Source organism: Nyctibius grandis, chromosome 1 (assembly GCF_013368605.1).
Source record: "Nyctibius grandis isolate bNycGra1 chromosome 1, bNycGra1.pri, whole genome shotgun sequence".
Taxonomy (NCBI): domain Eukaryota; kingdom Metazoa; phylum Chordata; class Aves; order Nyctibiiformes; family Nyctibiidae; genus Nyctibius; species Nyctibius grandis.
Window position 1 is genome coordinate 55,975,129 of NC_090658.1, and position 13,222 is coordinate 55,988,350.

Below are 13,222 nucleotides of genomic sequence, written 5' to 3' on the forward strand. Positions count from 1 at the left end.
AATAAAGTTGATGCTGGAGCATATGGATGAGAGAAACTGGCCTGAAACAAGAAAGCTGAGTTTGGAGCATATTCTATGCTAGATTACTCTTTTTTTCCACCTGTGTAGCGAAGGCAGTAAATGAGAACATCTACTCAGCAAAAATACAGCCCTCAAAAGGGAGTTTTCTAGGCTCCAGTAGTTAAACTGAGAAAAAAAAAAAAAAAAGAAAATTAACTTCTTTTTGTCTTAATAGGTAGCCTCAGGCTTTGTATCAAATCGTATACTTTATATGTACATCCATTTGCTTTTGTAATTTTTCTTGAATCTGCTGATGGTTTTGAAAATGAAAAGTAAGTAGTAGTAGTAGAAGTATTAATAGTATGAGTGGCACGTGCTATGTATGTTTGCCAATACCTCTGCAGTATTGAGCTAATTATAAATAGTTATTATTTGATTTAGAGCCTGCTCTAGTGTAACACTGGTGTAAACTCAAGGAATGGTTTCTGCAAATGGAACGGTGTTGCAAGGAGGGTAGAATAAAGGCCTAGTCAAGGATACCCTTCCAGCATACCTTGGGCTCAGACTGCACAGGAGTTATGTCACCTGTTAACCTACTCCACAGCACTAAATGCCAAATAGTAAATGCTTCTCCTGAAGGTGAATGAGGCTGAGGAGCAGAGTTTCGGGGAGGGGTATAATGTCTCACAGCAGCAATTGGTCATAGAAGCAGCCTCAGGTCAGCTGTTGTAGACTGTTGTTGTAGTTTACTTTTCTGTCTCTTTGCATCAGTCATCTTCCTGCCTGGATTCCTCATCCCTTGGCCTTACTCCAAGCTATCCTTCATGCTTCTTTCTTCTTTCTTATCTCTGTTCTTGTTTCTCGCTCTTACCTCTTCATTTCCTGTATTTTTATGTTAAGCTAATTCTCTTCCAAATTCCTCTCAAGAATTACAAATACTACAAACAAATGTAGAAAAGGAAGTTTAAAATGATACTTGCTAATCTTCAGTATTCTCATTCCACACGTTTTCCTCTTTACCTTGACACCTCACCCGTTTTCCATGTTTAGTTTGGTAGCAGAGGGGAGAAATGTAGTCTCAGCTGTTTTCATTTGAACAGCCTCTAGCAAAATGAGGTTCATTTTTGCTTGTTGCCGGTTCACCGCTGTAACAGAGGCAGCAAAATATTTTGCCCTGTGAAGGGTTATTTTACCTAGTTCTAATTTTCCTCTTGTTTCCTATTTCTTTCTGGTTTTAGGGGATGTCAACCTTTTGACACCCTCAAGTTAGGGTAAAGCTCTAGTTGGAAGAAAAGCTGATGACAACTAGGGTTTTTTTTAATAAGTAAATAAATCTCGAATAAACATTTACACAGTATGTTGGATGCATGTAACAATCTTTTATGCTGCACAGCGTAACAGTTTTGCTTCTCTAGTATTGTGGTTTTGTTTCAAATTTGAGCCATTTGGTCTCTATTTCAGCACCATGACCATGGAGGAGCTGCTAACATCACTGCAGAAGAAATGTCGAACAGAGTGTGAGGAAGCTCACCGACAGTTGGTGTGTGCCCTTAATGGCTTAGCTGGTATCCATATCATTAAAGGTAAGACTGGATGGCTGTAGCATATTCTTTACTCCTTTTAGTAGGCTAATTAATGTTTAGGTGACAACATGTAAAAACAGTGGCATTCATGAATTCAGGGAAAAAGCCACAGTGAAATCCTGGGAAACTAGAGAGGCTTGAAACAGTGTTTGTGACAAAAGCAACATTCATTCCAGATAAGGGAGAAAAGTTTGGCGCTTCTTTGAGATGTCTCAGAGTATTTCTGGCTCTTTTGTTATATTTTCATTCTTGATTCTACCATCTGTGTGTACTGGGAGGATAAAAAGTCATACTTGTGTAGTTGTACTTAACCTGCTTTTGTTTTATTAGGGCTGCTTTCTGGGCTTCCTTTGTGCCCCCTGCCATGCAAACTGCTATGCTGACTGTGGTATCTGTTTGCTGCTGCCTGCTATACATCTCTGTCAATGTAGATTTTGTGTGAATCAGGAGGAAAACAAGCTTTGAATGGGGAAAAAAAAAAAATTAAAATCACTTAGTCATGAATGTGAAAGAACTGCCTCTTTGCCAAGTATCAAGTCTTCTAAAGTTGACAAGCTGCTTGAATTTCTTGAATTTTTCCAGCTCATGTTCAAGTCTTCCTTGAAAGAGGGGAACAAGCCAACTGCCTGTTCTGTTACTTGCCTTACAGAAAGACTACATTCAGATTCTCTAGTCTGTAGTTAGTAGGTTTGAAATACTTTGTGATTGCAGGATGGAGATGAAATTTTTCAGATAAAATAAAGTGCTTGAAAAGATTTCTGTGCAAATTAAATACTTCTAAAATACACTAGTAGCAAAAATTAAGTTTGGCCCTTTTTGAAAAGCAGATTGATGAAAATTGCATTGTGTGAGAAACAGAAGCAGGGCTGAAGCGGGTTCTGGTTTATAACTTTTCTCCCTCCCCCCATTACTGTTACACTCAGTTTTCTTTATCAGCAAGGAGGAAGTACACCTTACGTTTAAGTAAAGCCATGAATTTATGGTTAGTATAATTGAAATCTTATAGGTCTAATTGTTAATAGTCCAGATCTAATTGTTACAGGTGAAAAAAGAATAATAATCACACTTCCTTGTTTCTACTGCTTGTCCTGCTTTTATGCTCACCTTTCTGCTTCCCTTCTGGGTCCTGAGGCCAATGGCTTCATACTGGTGGTAGCAGTGCTAGGGCTAGTTGTCACCACCTGGAGTTCTTCAGGAGTAAGATGTTTGTGTTGATGGTTTCTTCTTTCTCACTTAAGGATCCAATTAGGATCATTTTTATGTTTGCTAGCACACTTTTATATCTTTCTCTTTCTTCATTGGTCTGCAGCTCCACGTTAATACCAAATTTAGTGTACATGATGCCTTTTATGAATGTTACATACTGTTTCTTTGTTCTCTTTGTTGCCCCTAAACCCAGTTTTGTCCAGCTCTAGGTCTGCATTTCTTTGACTGTGGGTGAGTTGTTTATAGCCATGGCTTCCTTATTCACTGCCAAGCCTGTGCACCATCTCTTAGCATCCCATGACTGTACTTCTCTACACTGCATCCTATATCTTTGCTTTTCAAGGCCTCTGCTATTGTTACTAGGCCTGTATTTCTCTACACTACATCATTGTGTTAGTTGTAAATATCTCATTCTACATAGAATAACTGCTTGTTACTGCTATCTGTATAGAGCTGTGATTGTACCACACAAAGATAAACAGAAGTGGAAAAAAAATTAAAATTAGTCATAGACACCTAGTGAATTAAAGAAATTGCTGTCACAGCTAAGCCGATTAAAATGTCTAGGCAGGTCAAGAAAAATTCAAAGGAGGCCTGACAAGCCTCAACCTTGAGGCCTTGCAAATTCAGCACATAGCTCTGGGCCTGTTACAGTAATGGCAACAGTATATTGCAGGACTACACCATTACAACTGGCAACTGTTTCCGTGTAAGAAGCAACAAATCTTGTTGAAATAGGGTTGTTACACTTCCAGATATGTAGGAAGATGATTTTTGTTTTACTATTACCTGTCTTTATACATTTCATATCCCTGTACTTCTCCAAGTTTTAAGAGTCTTCTAAGACTATTACTGGCTAAGTAAATTTCTGTCAGTTGAGAAAAGAAAATAAAAATTGATTTTTTTTTTTTTTCTGCTTTGCCATATGCAACTTCAATTTTGTATTTCATTTTTAATTTATGTAAACTATTTTCTGAGAACTGATTGTGTTGTTAGCACTTTATATCAGTAGTTATGCTTCCTGCATGTATTAATCATTTCTGCATTTCTGAAGTATGACACAACTTTCATTGTTTTCACTGGAAGAGTGAATAATGTATTTGCAGTGCAAATTCAGTAATGCATCACTGGAGTGAGTTGTAGATGATTTTTTTTTTTAGTGCAATGTGAGATTTTTTTGGACTTATGCAACTCTAAATACACATTTTAAGACCAAGAAGTCTACAGATCTTGCAGTCACAAAAGATATTTAACTTGGAAACTGCTTTAGTCTTTGTAGAATATAACAGTGTCTGTCTTTTACCAGGGTGTTGTTTTTTTGGGGGGGGAGGGAGGAGGGGGCAGGAATGAGTAGGGAAGATTTGCTTGAAGACAAGCAGATATTATACATCCTCTCTGCAAACATCTTAGTATGTAACAAGTGATGGCCAGTCATGGCTCTTCGTGTATTTAAAAACCAACACAATATGTGTATGTGTGTATTTTTGTTATTCTTTTTTAATTCAGGAGAATATGCACTGGCTGCAGAGCTGTACAGAGAAGTGTTACGATCATCTGAAGAGCACAAAGAAAAGCTCAAAACAGATTCCTTGCAAGTGAGTGAGCATTCAAATGTAAAGAGACTTAGTTAAGAACTGGAATACTTTATATTTAATTTAACAGGACAGCCTTTTCTTCCTCCCAGTGGTATGCTGAATGACTCTTTGAGCCTTCTGTCATTAACACAACCTTTAGACAGGAATCTGTCCAGTGACCTTCATGTTCCCTTTTTTTAGAAAAGCTACTGTATTTCTAAAAACTTTTGCTTGTGAATGTTCTTTGATATCCCAGAAGCAGTGTATGATCTCCACCTGCTGTTCTGCAATAAACTTAACTCACTGAATTCCTAGACTTTGTGTATGCGACTGTGACTGCTCATATTACTGGTACTATATTACATCCTGTGAATACAAGATGCTGGGTTTGCATTGAGAATGATATTAATATGCCAAATGATAGAGAATAATAAAATTGTTGCACTGCAGAAAACATTCTCTGAAAGGGCATCAAGACATGAAAAAGAATCAAAGTGAATTTTCTCTTCAGGAAATATATTAATACATTTTGAATACTATATTAAAAATATGAATATATTTTCCTGATAAAAAAGCAATGGTTCTGTAAGTAACATCTTTATATTTCTTCAAGAAATAATCAGTTCTAAATTGACCAAAATTCTCTTAAGGATAACAAGATATTTAAAATAAGATAAATAAGTGATCGCTTGTCTATTTCTTTACTTTGCTTGCTTCACTAAGGAAGTTATTCTTTGATTATCTTGCATGTGGTCATCTAATGGCTCTGTTGCACTCCTTTGATCCTTCCTTCTCCTTTGTGCCTTCCCAGAGGCATTTTTCACTTAGCGTAGCCACATCAGCATAAACTTGTTAAGCTACTCATAACAAGATTGTTAATTAAGCTGTTTTACTGGATTATGCAATCCAATAAAGCCTTTTTTTTTTCCTTAAAATGTACACTGCCTAATATTGCCTTTGTGTAATAAAACTCTGCTTCTGTTGAGTACTTCCCACTTGTGTAGGCTTAGCTCTTTAAGATAATGGCGAAGCACTGCTGGCCAGTGGTCTTCAGTGGCTGAGATAGTAATAGGGCAAAGGTGAAATGAATCCAGCAGGTGAGAAGGGCACAAGTTCATGATAGTGAAAGTTACTCGTATGAGTTTGTAGGAGAAATGCAGGCAGCATAATATTAGGGGTCTGGTTTGGGATACGTAGGGTGAACCTAGGGAAGAGGAACAGAGTTGCCTTATATTAACAATCAAGTTTATTTTCCCTAAACATAAACAAAAAGGTCATGTTTTATTCAGTCATTTTTATTTCAGAAAAGTGAAAAATATGAAAAATGATTGAAGTTCCTGGAAGCTGTTTTTTTCCTTATACTTATATTTTGCTTTAGATAGGCTAAGTGAATTGTATCCTTATGATATTCTGAAAGGTATTTACAAAAGAATGTGCTCTGAGATAAATAAGTTGTTTTTCATGGTAGTCAAGAGCTGTTTTAATTAGGAGGGTGGTTACAGGAGAGAATCTGATGACTTGGTATCAGACTTTCCTGCTGATTTACTTTTGAGGTGTTGAATAAGGTCTTTTTAATGTTTTGTTTCCTACGTCAGGAAAAAAATGTTTATTTTCTTTATAAGATGCTTCTAGACTAACAGAGAAAAAAAAAACTAATTTAAAATTAATACTAATTTCTTGCTGTAAGCATTCATTGCTGTTTAAGCTTCTCCTGGCACAGATGTTGCAATGTATTTTTTCATGATTGCTGTTGACTTTGTGTATATTTAGAGACTTCATTCTACACACAATTTGATGGAATTGTTGGCAAAGCACCCAGGAATTCCCCCGACTTTGCGTGATAGCCGACTTGCAGAAGAGGTAAACAGTGTTAATTTTTCTATAAATACATTTTGAAGAGCAAATTCATTCTCTTCAAATTCTTCTTTCGTGCTATTTTATTGGTAAATTTTATATGTACATAAGTTAAATTGTCCTGTTCTCAGATTGTTGTAGGATCTTCTTATTGTTTACTTATTCAACACAATATATTTTAGTGTACAGAGAAGTAAGAATTATGGGTTAAATTCTAGTTCCTTTTTGTAATTCAGTGTATTCCTATTGTGTTGTTTGGGGTTGTCCAAAAGCAAAATTGCATAGTTAGCATCTTTGTAGTAGTTTGTCTTCTTAATTGTTTTTTGGCTTACTAATAAATGCCAGATTCTAGAGAAAAAAATAATGCTAAATATGGCATACAAATGAAAGTGGGTAGCATGTAGGTAGCTAACCATTTTAAAGCATGATAGCGGGAAGTTCTTGCACTTTCAGTTATTCGTCATAAATGAGTTTTGTGTCATTTAAACTCTCATTTCCATGCAGGCAGAGCAACTTCGACAGCATTATATGAGTAAATCCAATGCAGAAGTTGCAGAAGCCCATCAGGCCTTACAGCCAGTTCTTCAGACCATTCGTGAGCTCCAGAGAAAGGCAGGTACCTCTTACATATTCAGTCTCTGAATTTTGAGATTTTTTAAAAAATATTTTCATCTGTTTATCCAGAACTCCAGCTGTTTATTATCTCTAACAGTTCTCTGAAGGCCTGTTTGGACAAAGCCCCAAAACATATTCTGTGTTCCCTGCACAAAGAGACATAGTACGTGATGAACAGACGATTAAAAACAGAAGTGCACGGTGGGATGATTCTAGTATGGTTTAACACCATGCTTGATTTTAATATTAACTGTGCTTCACCTGTAATTTAGGTAAATAAGTTATAGGTTTTGGCCTTAAAACATTTCTGTGGTGTATGAGACGGTATTTCAGTTACTTTCAAAGGAACTGTTCTTTGACATGCATTTAGTCATTGTGCTTAAGGCTTAATTGTGTTTAGTCAATATGACAATTCAGGTTTCATGGAAAGGTGCAAACCCTTAATGAAGTGATGGAACACCTGACTTGAAATGCTGCTTGTCACTTGCATATAACAGTAAGGAAATAATAAAGAAATGAGGGCAAATGGCACATGAGGAAGTAAACTTCTGCATCTTCTTTCGCCTTTTAAAATTATAAGGTCACTTCAGTGTTGCTCTATTAATTTCACAGAGAGCTTGCTTTCTCTGATTAAATGGTCCTTTCCTCCCTTTTTGAGAGAGGGAGAAAAGAAACTTTAAGATTACAATATCTTTGCATGGTTATTCTGCATAGATGGCCTCGGTGAATCTAACTCTATTGAAGCAATTTGAAAGTGTGGAAGCAGATGGGAATGTAGAAAATTTCTTGGTCATGTATTTGCTTAAACAGGAAAGGGGATATTTTTCAGCGTAGTCTTGTCTTCCATTTTCCATGGAATTTACCAGTCTGTGTTTGAGTGTGGCCTAAAGAGAAGTAAAAGCCAATCTACAATGAGTAAATTGGTTGTTTGTTAAATATTCATGGATAAATCTGTTCTTTTGTATACAGATACATTCAGGCTCTCCTTGGTGGTTGGATGTCATCCAGACAGCAATACAGTATGCCATTGACGAGGAGCTTGCTCAACGTGTGCAAAACGAAATAACCAGCAACTACAAACAGCAGACTAATAAACTCTCCATGGCAGAGAAGTAAGAGAATAGCTAAAATAGGCTAAGGGATACAGTTAGGTCTATTCAAGTCCTCTTACCAGTTTGTGCTAACAGTTGCAATTAAATAGCAGGCATTTTTGCTTCAGAGCATCTGGGCTGCAGTTAAGTTTCAAAAACAGTCCCCCAAAAAGTGTAATTAGGTAGAAGACTTGGAAAGAAAAGCAGGAGAATTACAGTTTTCTCCTAGACAAGCATCTTTTGAATGATCCTTTATATTATCTACTGTGGTTTTACAGTCTTCTGTACTCATGCAACTGCTGAGCAAAAAAGATTCAAAGTTTATTGCATTAAAATTGAGTAACTTCTAAAAGAAACTGACTTGCTTAGATGGAAAGTAGACAGTATCAGAAAATCCTTGTGTAACAGCATAAAATAGCATCACTTTTTTATGAACAAAGAATTTTGGTTTGGTTTCATGTTAGAGACAACAGTACCACTGGTGTTATGTGCAATTACTGAATAATAGATTGGAAGGGACATCTGGAGGTCACCTAGACCAACACTCAGCTTATAGATCCAGGCCCATGCCCAGAGATTCAGCCTGATCAGGTTGCACAGGGATTTGTCCTGTTGAGTTTAGGCTGTCTCCAAGGAGGGAGATTTCATAGCCTCTATGTGAAGTCTGTTCCAGTATTTGACCCACTTTGTGGGGAAAAAAAAAAAACAACCCAAATTAAAAATCCTTCTATCTCGTTAATATTTCCTCTGTTGCATCTTGTGTCTGTTGTCTCTTGTCCTTTCACCATGTGCCTTTGAGGAAAGTTTGGCTCAGTCTTCTCAGTACCTTCCAGTTAGATAGATGTAGAAAGCAAGAAGGTCTCCCCTGAGCGATCTCATTTTAAGGCTGAATAAACCCTTTTCTCCCAGCTTCCTCTTATATGTTCTGTGCTCCAGCTCCATACGCTCATAACAGAAAAGGGAAACCTAGGAAGGAGAATGCTGTCACAGTTTAACTTGAGGCAGTTTTCTCAGCTACGTGAACAATCCTTATGCTCTTAAATACAGTCTTTCTGAATCATGTTTTAGTTAAAAACATTTTTTTATTATATATAAAAAATATAAATAGATGTATATAAATGCATATGCATATGTATATAAATATGTAATGTGTATATAAAATGTGTATGTGTATATAAATGTAAATACTTGAAATATGCACAGATTTTAATTAAATATGTAAAGACATATCCTCCAGTATGACTACTCTGTTATCATGGTCCCAAAAGGTGGCACTTCCTTGTCCTTTCTGGAAGTAAGCGTATGTTTTACTTCTCAGTACTTACTGTAATTCTATTGAATAATCTAAATAAAGATACAGAACTTTACCTCTTCTTTCTTCAAAACTCAGAAATATGCTGAGAAGGAAGAAGGAAATTCTATCTGTTCAAAATGGATATTGAGGCCACCCAGGTGGAAAGTAGCTTTGTGGGAAAGGACCTTGGGGTTCTGGTGGACACTGAGTTGACCATGAGCCGTCTCTGTGCCCTTGCAGCGAAGAAGGCTAATGGTATCCTGGACTGCATTAGACAAAATATTGCCATCAGGCTGAGGGAGGTGATCCTTTCCATCTACTCAGCGCTGGTGAGGCCACACGTGGAGTACTCTGTGTCCAGTTCTGGGCTCTCTCATACAAGAGAGAGATGGACATACTGGAGAGAGCCCAACAAAGGGCCAAGAAGATGATGAAAGGGCAGGCGCATCTCTCATATAAGGAGAGGCTGAGAGAGCTGGGACTATTCAGCAGTTCAGGAGGGATCTCCTCAATGTGTAGAAATATCTAAAGGGAGAGTGCAAAAAAGTTGGAGCCGGGCTTTTTTTAGTGGTGCTCAGTGACAGCACAAGAGGCAATGAGCACAAACTGAAACACAGAAGGTTCCCTCTGAACATCAGGAAACATTTTTTAACTGTGAGAGTGACTGAGCACTTGCACAGGTTGCCCAGAAAGGTTGTGGAGTCTCCATCCTTGGAGATACTCAAATGCTGTCTGGGTGTGGTCCTGGGAAACCAGCTCTAGGTGACCCTGCCTGAGGAGAGGGATTGGACAAGACAACCTCCAGAGGTCCCTTCCAACCTCAACCAGTCTCTGAGTCTGTGATATGACCATTTCATGGTTAAATGTTATTTGAGAATGATGGCATCTCATTCTGGTCAAAATAAATTTGAGGGAAGGATTGTTTGCATGTTCATGCTGAACTCATATGCCTGTGTATCTCTGTTTGCTTGTCTTGTCATACTGGAAAAAAGTTGATTTTTCTCAGTAGAAATTAGCTGTTTAGGAAGTATCTTATGAAGTATTACTGGTCAGTGGTGGAAATAACAAGTGCTAATCTCTAGTTGAGTGTTAGAGATGATTAATCCAGGGTATAGCATGGGAGATTTTCATAAATCTGGAATATTTGGCAACTGATAGTATTAACAACAGATTTGTGATTGCAATTTACATGTATTTTCAGACTACCTGGTTAGGCAAACTTTAAAATACATATTGCTTAAGTAGGTCGTTTTAAATGTCAGACTTCAGTAGTGTTCTTAAACCTTTGCTTTTTCTCTCCACACTTTACAAAAGAGATGTTTTGGATCAAACTTTCTACATGGGATAGAACCACTGTCTTGTAATACACTGTCTTGTATTCGAATGCCAGACCTTGTATGAATGGTGCATGCTCAGGAAGAGACCTCTGCTCACAGGAAAAACAATATGGCTTAACTGTTGTTCATGTTCCCACTCCGGTCAAGAAAGACAGCAGCTAGGTTTTAGGAAAATAGTTCACTGTTGTGTCTGTTTAATAATTAATTTTAACTTTGAAAGCTGACTTGCAAAATGCAGTATATTTTTGTGATGGGTGCATGTGTCTGCTGTGAATTGCACAGGTGCATTGAAAATCAGTTTGTTGGCCAACAGATGCAAATAAGACTATGAGTATGTGCAGTTGTTTACCTTTAGTAGATTTGCTTTGTGGACCAGAATGTTGCAGGTTGGTGTTGACTACTAATATTTAGTTGCATCTCTCAAGTCTTGGAAAGAGTATTTCTATTCTACAAATACCAGGCATCATCTCAGGGATACAGTGGAGTAATTCCTAAGAGTTAGCATTATATGTAGTAGTAATAAGCATTTGTTTATGATATGAACTTTGTATGTTGTACTGTATTGCTATTTAGCTATTTCTCTTCTACTTCAAAATACTGAGTTAAGTTTGGATTCGGTGACTTAGTGTGCAATGAGTTCCCTTTTTCTTTAATCAGATTCCGTGACTGCAGAGGCCTTCAATACCTGCTCACAACCCAGCTGGACGAAGTGAAGAAGTTCCAGAAGATTGTAAGAGAAGCAGTGAAAAGCTTAGAAGGCCCTCCCTCTAAGCAGGTTATTGAGGCTGCCACTATCTGCCATTTGCGACCTGTTAGACTTCCACTTAACAAGTATGTCTTGAAAATAGAAAATATACTTTTAAAAGGTGTATTATTAAATTTTCCTTCATTTGAAATAAGAGATTAAAGTCTTTATTCTGTACTCGGGATTTGTATGCACACAGATATCACAGATCCATTTGTCAGAATCATGACCTTACTTTGGTTTTATTCTTATAAAATATTTTCCTGTCAGTTGTTATATTGAGTGTACATAAGACTGTTAAATTGTTCTTTTTTTAAGGACTTTGTGTGATTTTATATGTTGGAATAGATGATTACAGGAATTACTTTGGTTTCTGATTAAATTCTGAGTGCTTCTATTTTCAATTTTCTGTATTGCAGCTGTGTCTTTTGTAAGGCTGATGAGTTGTTCACAGAATATGAGTCGAAGCTCTTTTCTCATACGTAAGTTCATAGCTTTATAAACTTCTCACTATAAAAAAAGGTGAAAGTTGGATTGTTTTATATTTTCTGCTTCAAATTTTCTGAAATAACATTATGAACAAATGACAGCAACTTCTTGCTAGTGGCCTTGATAGCAATTTTATTAGTCAGGTTTAATATTCTTTGTAAATTTCATTTGAAAAAGTTGTGTACAAGGAACAAATACATGCCACTTTTTCTCAATCTGCTATAATATGACCATACGTTTGAAATGAAGTGTTGAGTGTTCAGTAACTGTGTGTATAAATACAGGTATGCTAATTCAACGCATATTCCTGTTAGTGCAAATATTTATTTGCAGTCCAGTTGCAAATGGTATAATACCATACTCATCATAGATTTTTTTTTAATTCCGTATAATTCATAAAATAACAAAATTTTACTAAAGCCACAATGAGACAGGAGATTTCAGACACAAATGCAGCTGTGAGCTGAAAGAAGGGTTGCACCAGCACATGGTGTGAGAGAAGTATGCATAGTAGACAGTACCAAGAGGCATAGATGACAGCCCTCTGCATGCTTTCTCTTTGACTTTTATCTCTCATGTCCCTCACAATGTCAAAATTGGATTCAAAAATCTTGAGGTCACTGAGAAAACATTTTGAACAGTCTTTACCAGTGGGAGCTCTGTTAACCTAATGATTGGTGGAATCATTAGGAAATGTTAATGTGTTTCTGCATTAGCGTTGTTTGTCAAGGAGGGAACTGAGAAGCTGTAGTGTTCTTAAATAGTGCAATATACAGCAGATGTTGCATCAGAGTTTAACTGCAACTCTTGCTGGTTTAAGAAATCAGAATTGCAATTTTTATAAATGACTGTGACATTAATCATTAATAACTACTGAAAGATAATTCAGATGTGTAAGCCTTTACAAAAACTATTGATGATTTTGAGCTGATAACATGGCCTGTACAGTGATTTCGTTGCTGATACTGTGTTCAAAGCAGACTTTTGGGATATGAAGTAATAAAACAGCTGTTTATATTTGTTTGGTTTGCTTTATCCTCTAATCAAATATTAGAAGGCTGAAAAATATGATGAATAAGTAGAAATGGATGTGGAAGTACAAAATCAGTGCTAAATATTGTCTGCTTTTTAAGTGTTAAAGGTCAAATGGCAATATTTGAGGAGATGATAGAAGATGAAGAAGGGCTCGTTGATGACCGTTTGCCCACCACAAGTAGAGGACTGTGGGCGACTAGTGAAACGGAACGTGCCTTGAAAGCTATTCTCTCCTTTGCCAAAGCTCACCGAATGGATGCTAAGCTAACTGAAGAAGGCAGCATATTTCTGGAACTCTTTGAAGCATGGAAAAAGGAATATAAGGTACAGTAAATCAGATGGTGACGAAACAGTTGTGTAATATAAACATTTAATGTAATATAAACAAATTTAAGCTGA

The 13,222-nt window shown here is 36.8% G+C and overlaps 1 protein-coding gene across 2 annotated transcripts in view; it reads left to right on the plus strand.

Moving 5' to 3' along the window:
* SHPRH (SNF2 histone linker PHD RING helicase) overlaps window positions 1-13,222 on the plus strand; it is a 60,107-nt gene that overhangs the window by 27,984 nt on the left and 18,901 nt on the right. For both annotated transcript variants that reach the window (XM_068400984.1, XM_068400993.1), the window contains exons 14-21: window positions 1,462-1,583; window positions 4,296-4,384; window positions 6,134-6,223; window positions 6,722-6,829; window positions 7,802-7,944; window positions 11,212-11,385; window positions 11,719-11,781; window positions 12,922-13,147. In XM_068400984.1, the coding sequence (XP_068257085.1) occupies window positions 1,462-1,583; window positions 4,296-4,384; window positions 6,134-6,223; window positions 6,722-6,829; window positions 7,802-7,944; window positions 11,212-11,385; window positions 11,719-11,781; window positions 12,922-13,147 (1,015 nt within the window). The remainder of the gene's footprint in view (window positions 1-1,461; window positions 1,584-4,295; window positions 4,385-6,133; window positions 6,224-6,721; window positions 6,830-7,801; window positions 7,945-11,211; window positions 11,386-11,718; window positions 11,782-12,921; window positions 13,148-13,222) is intronic.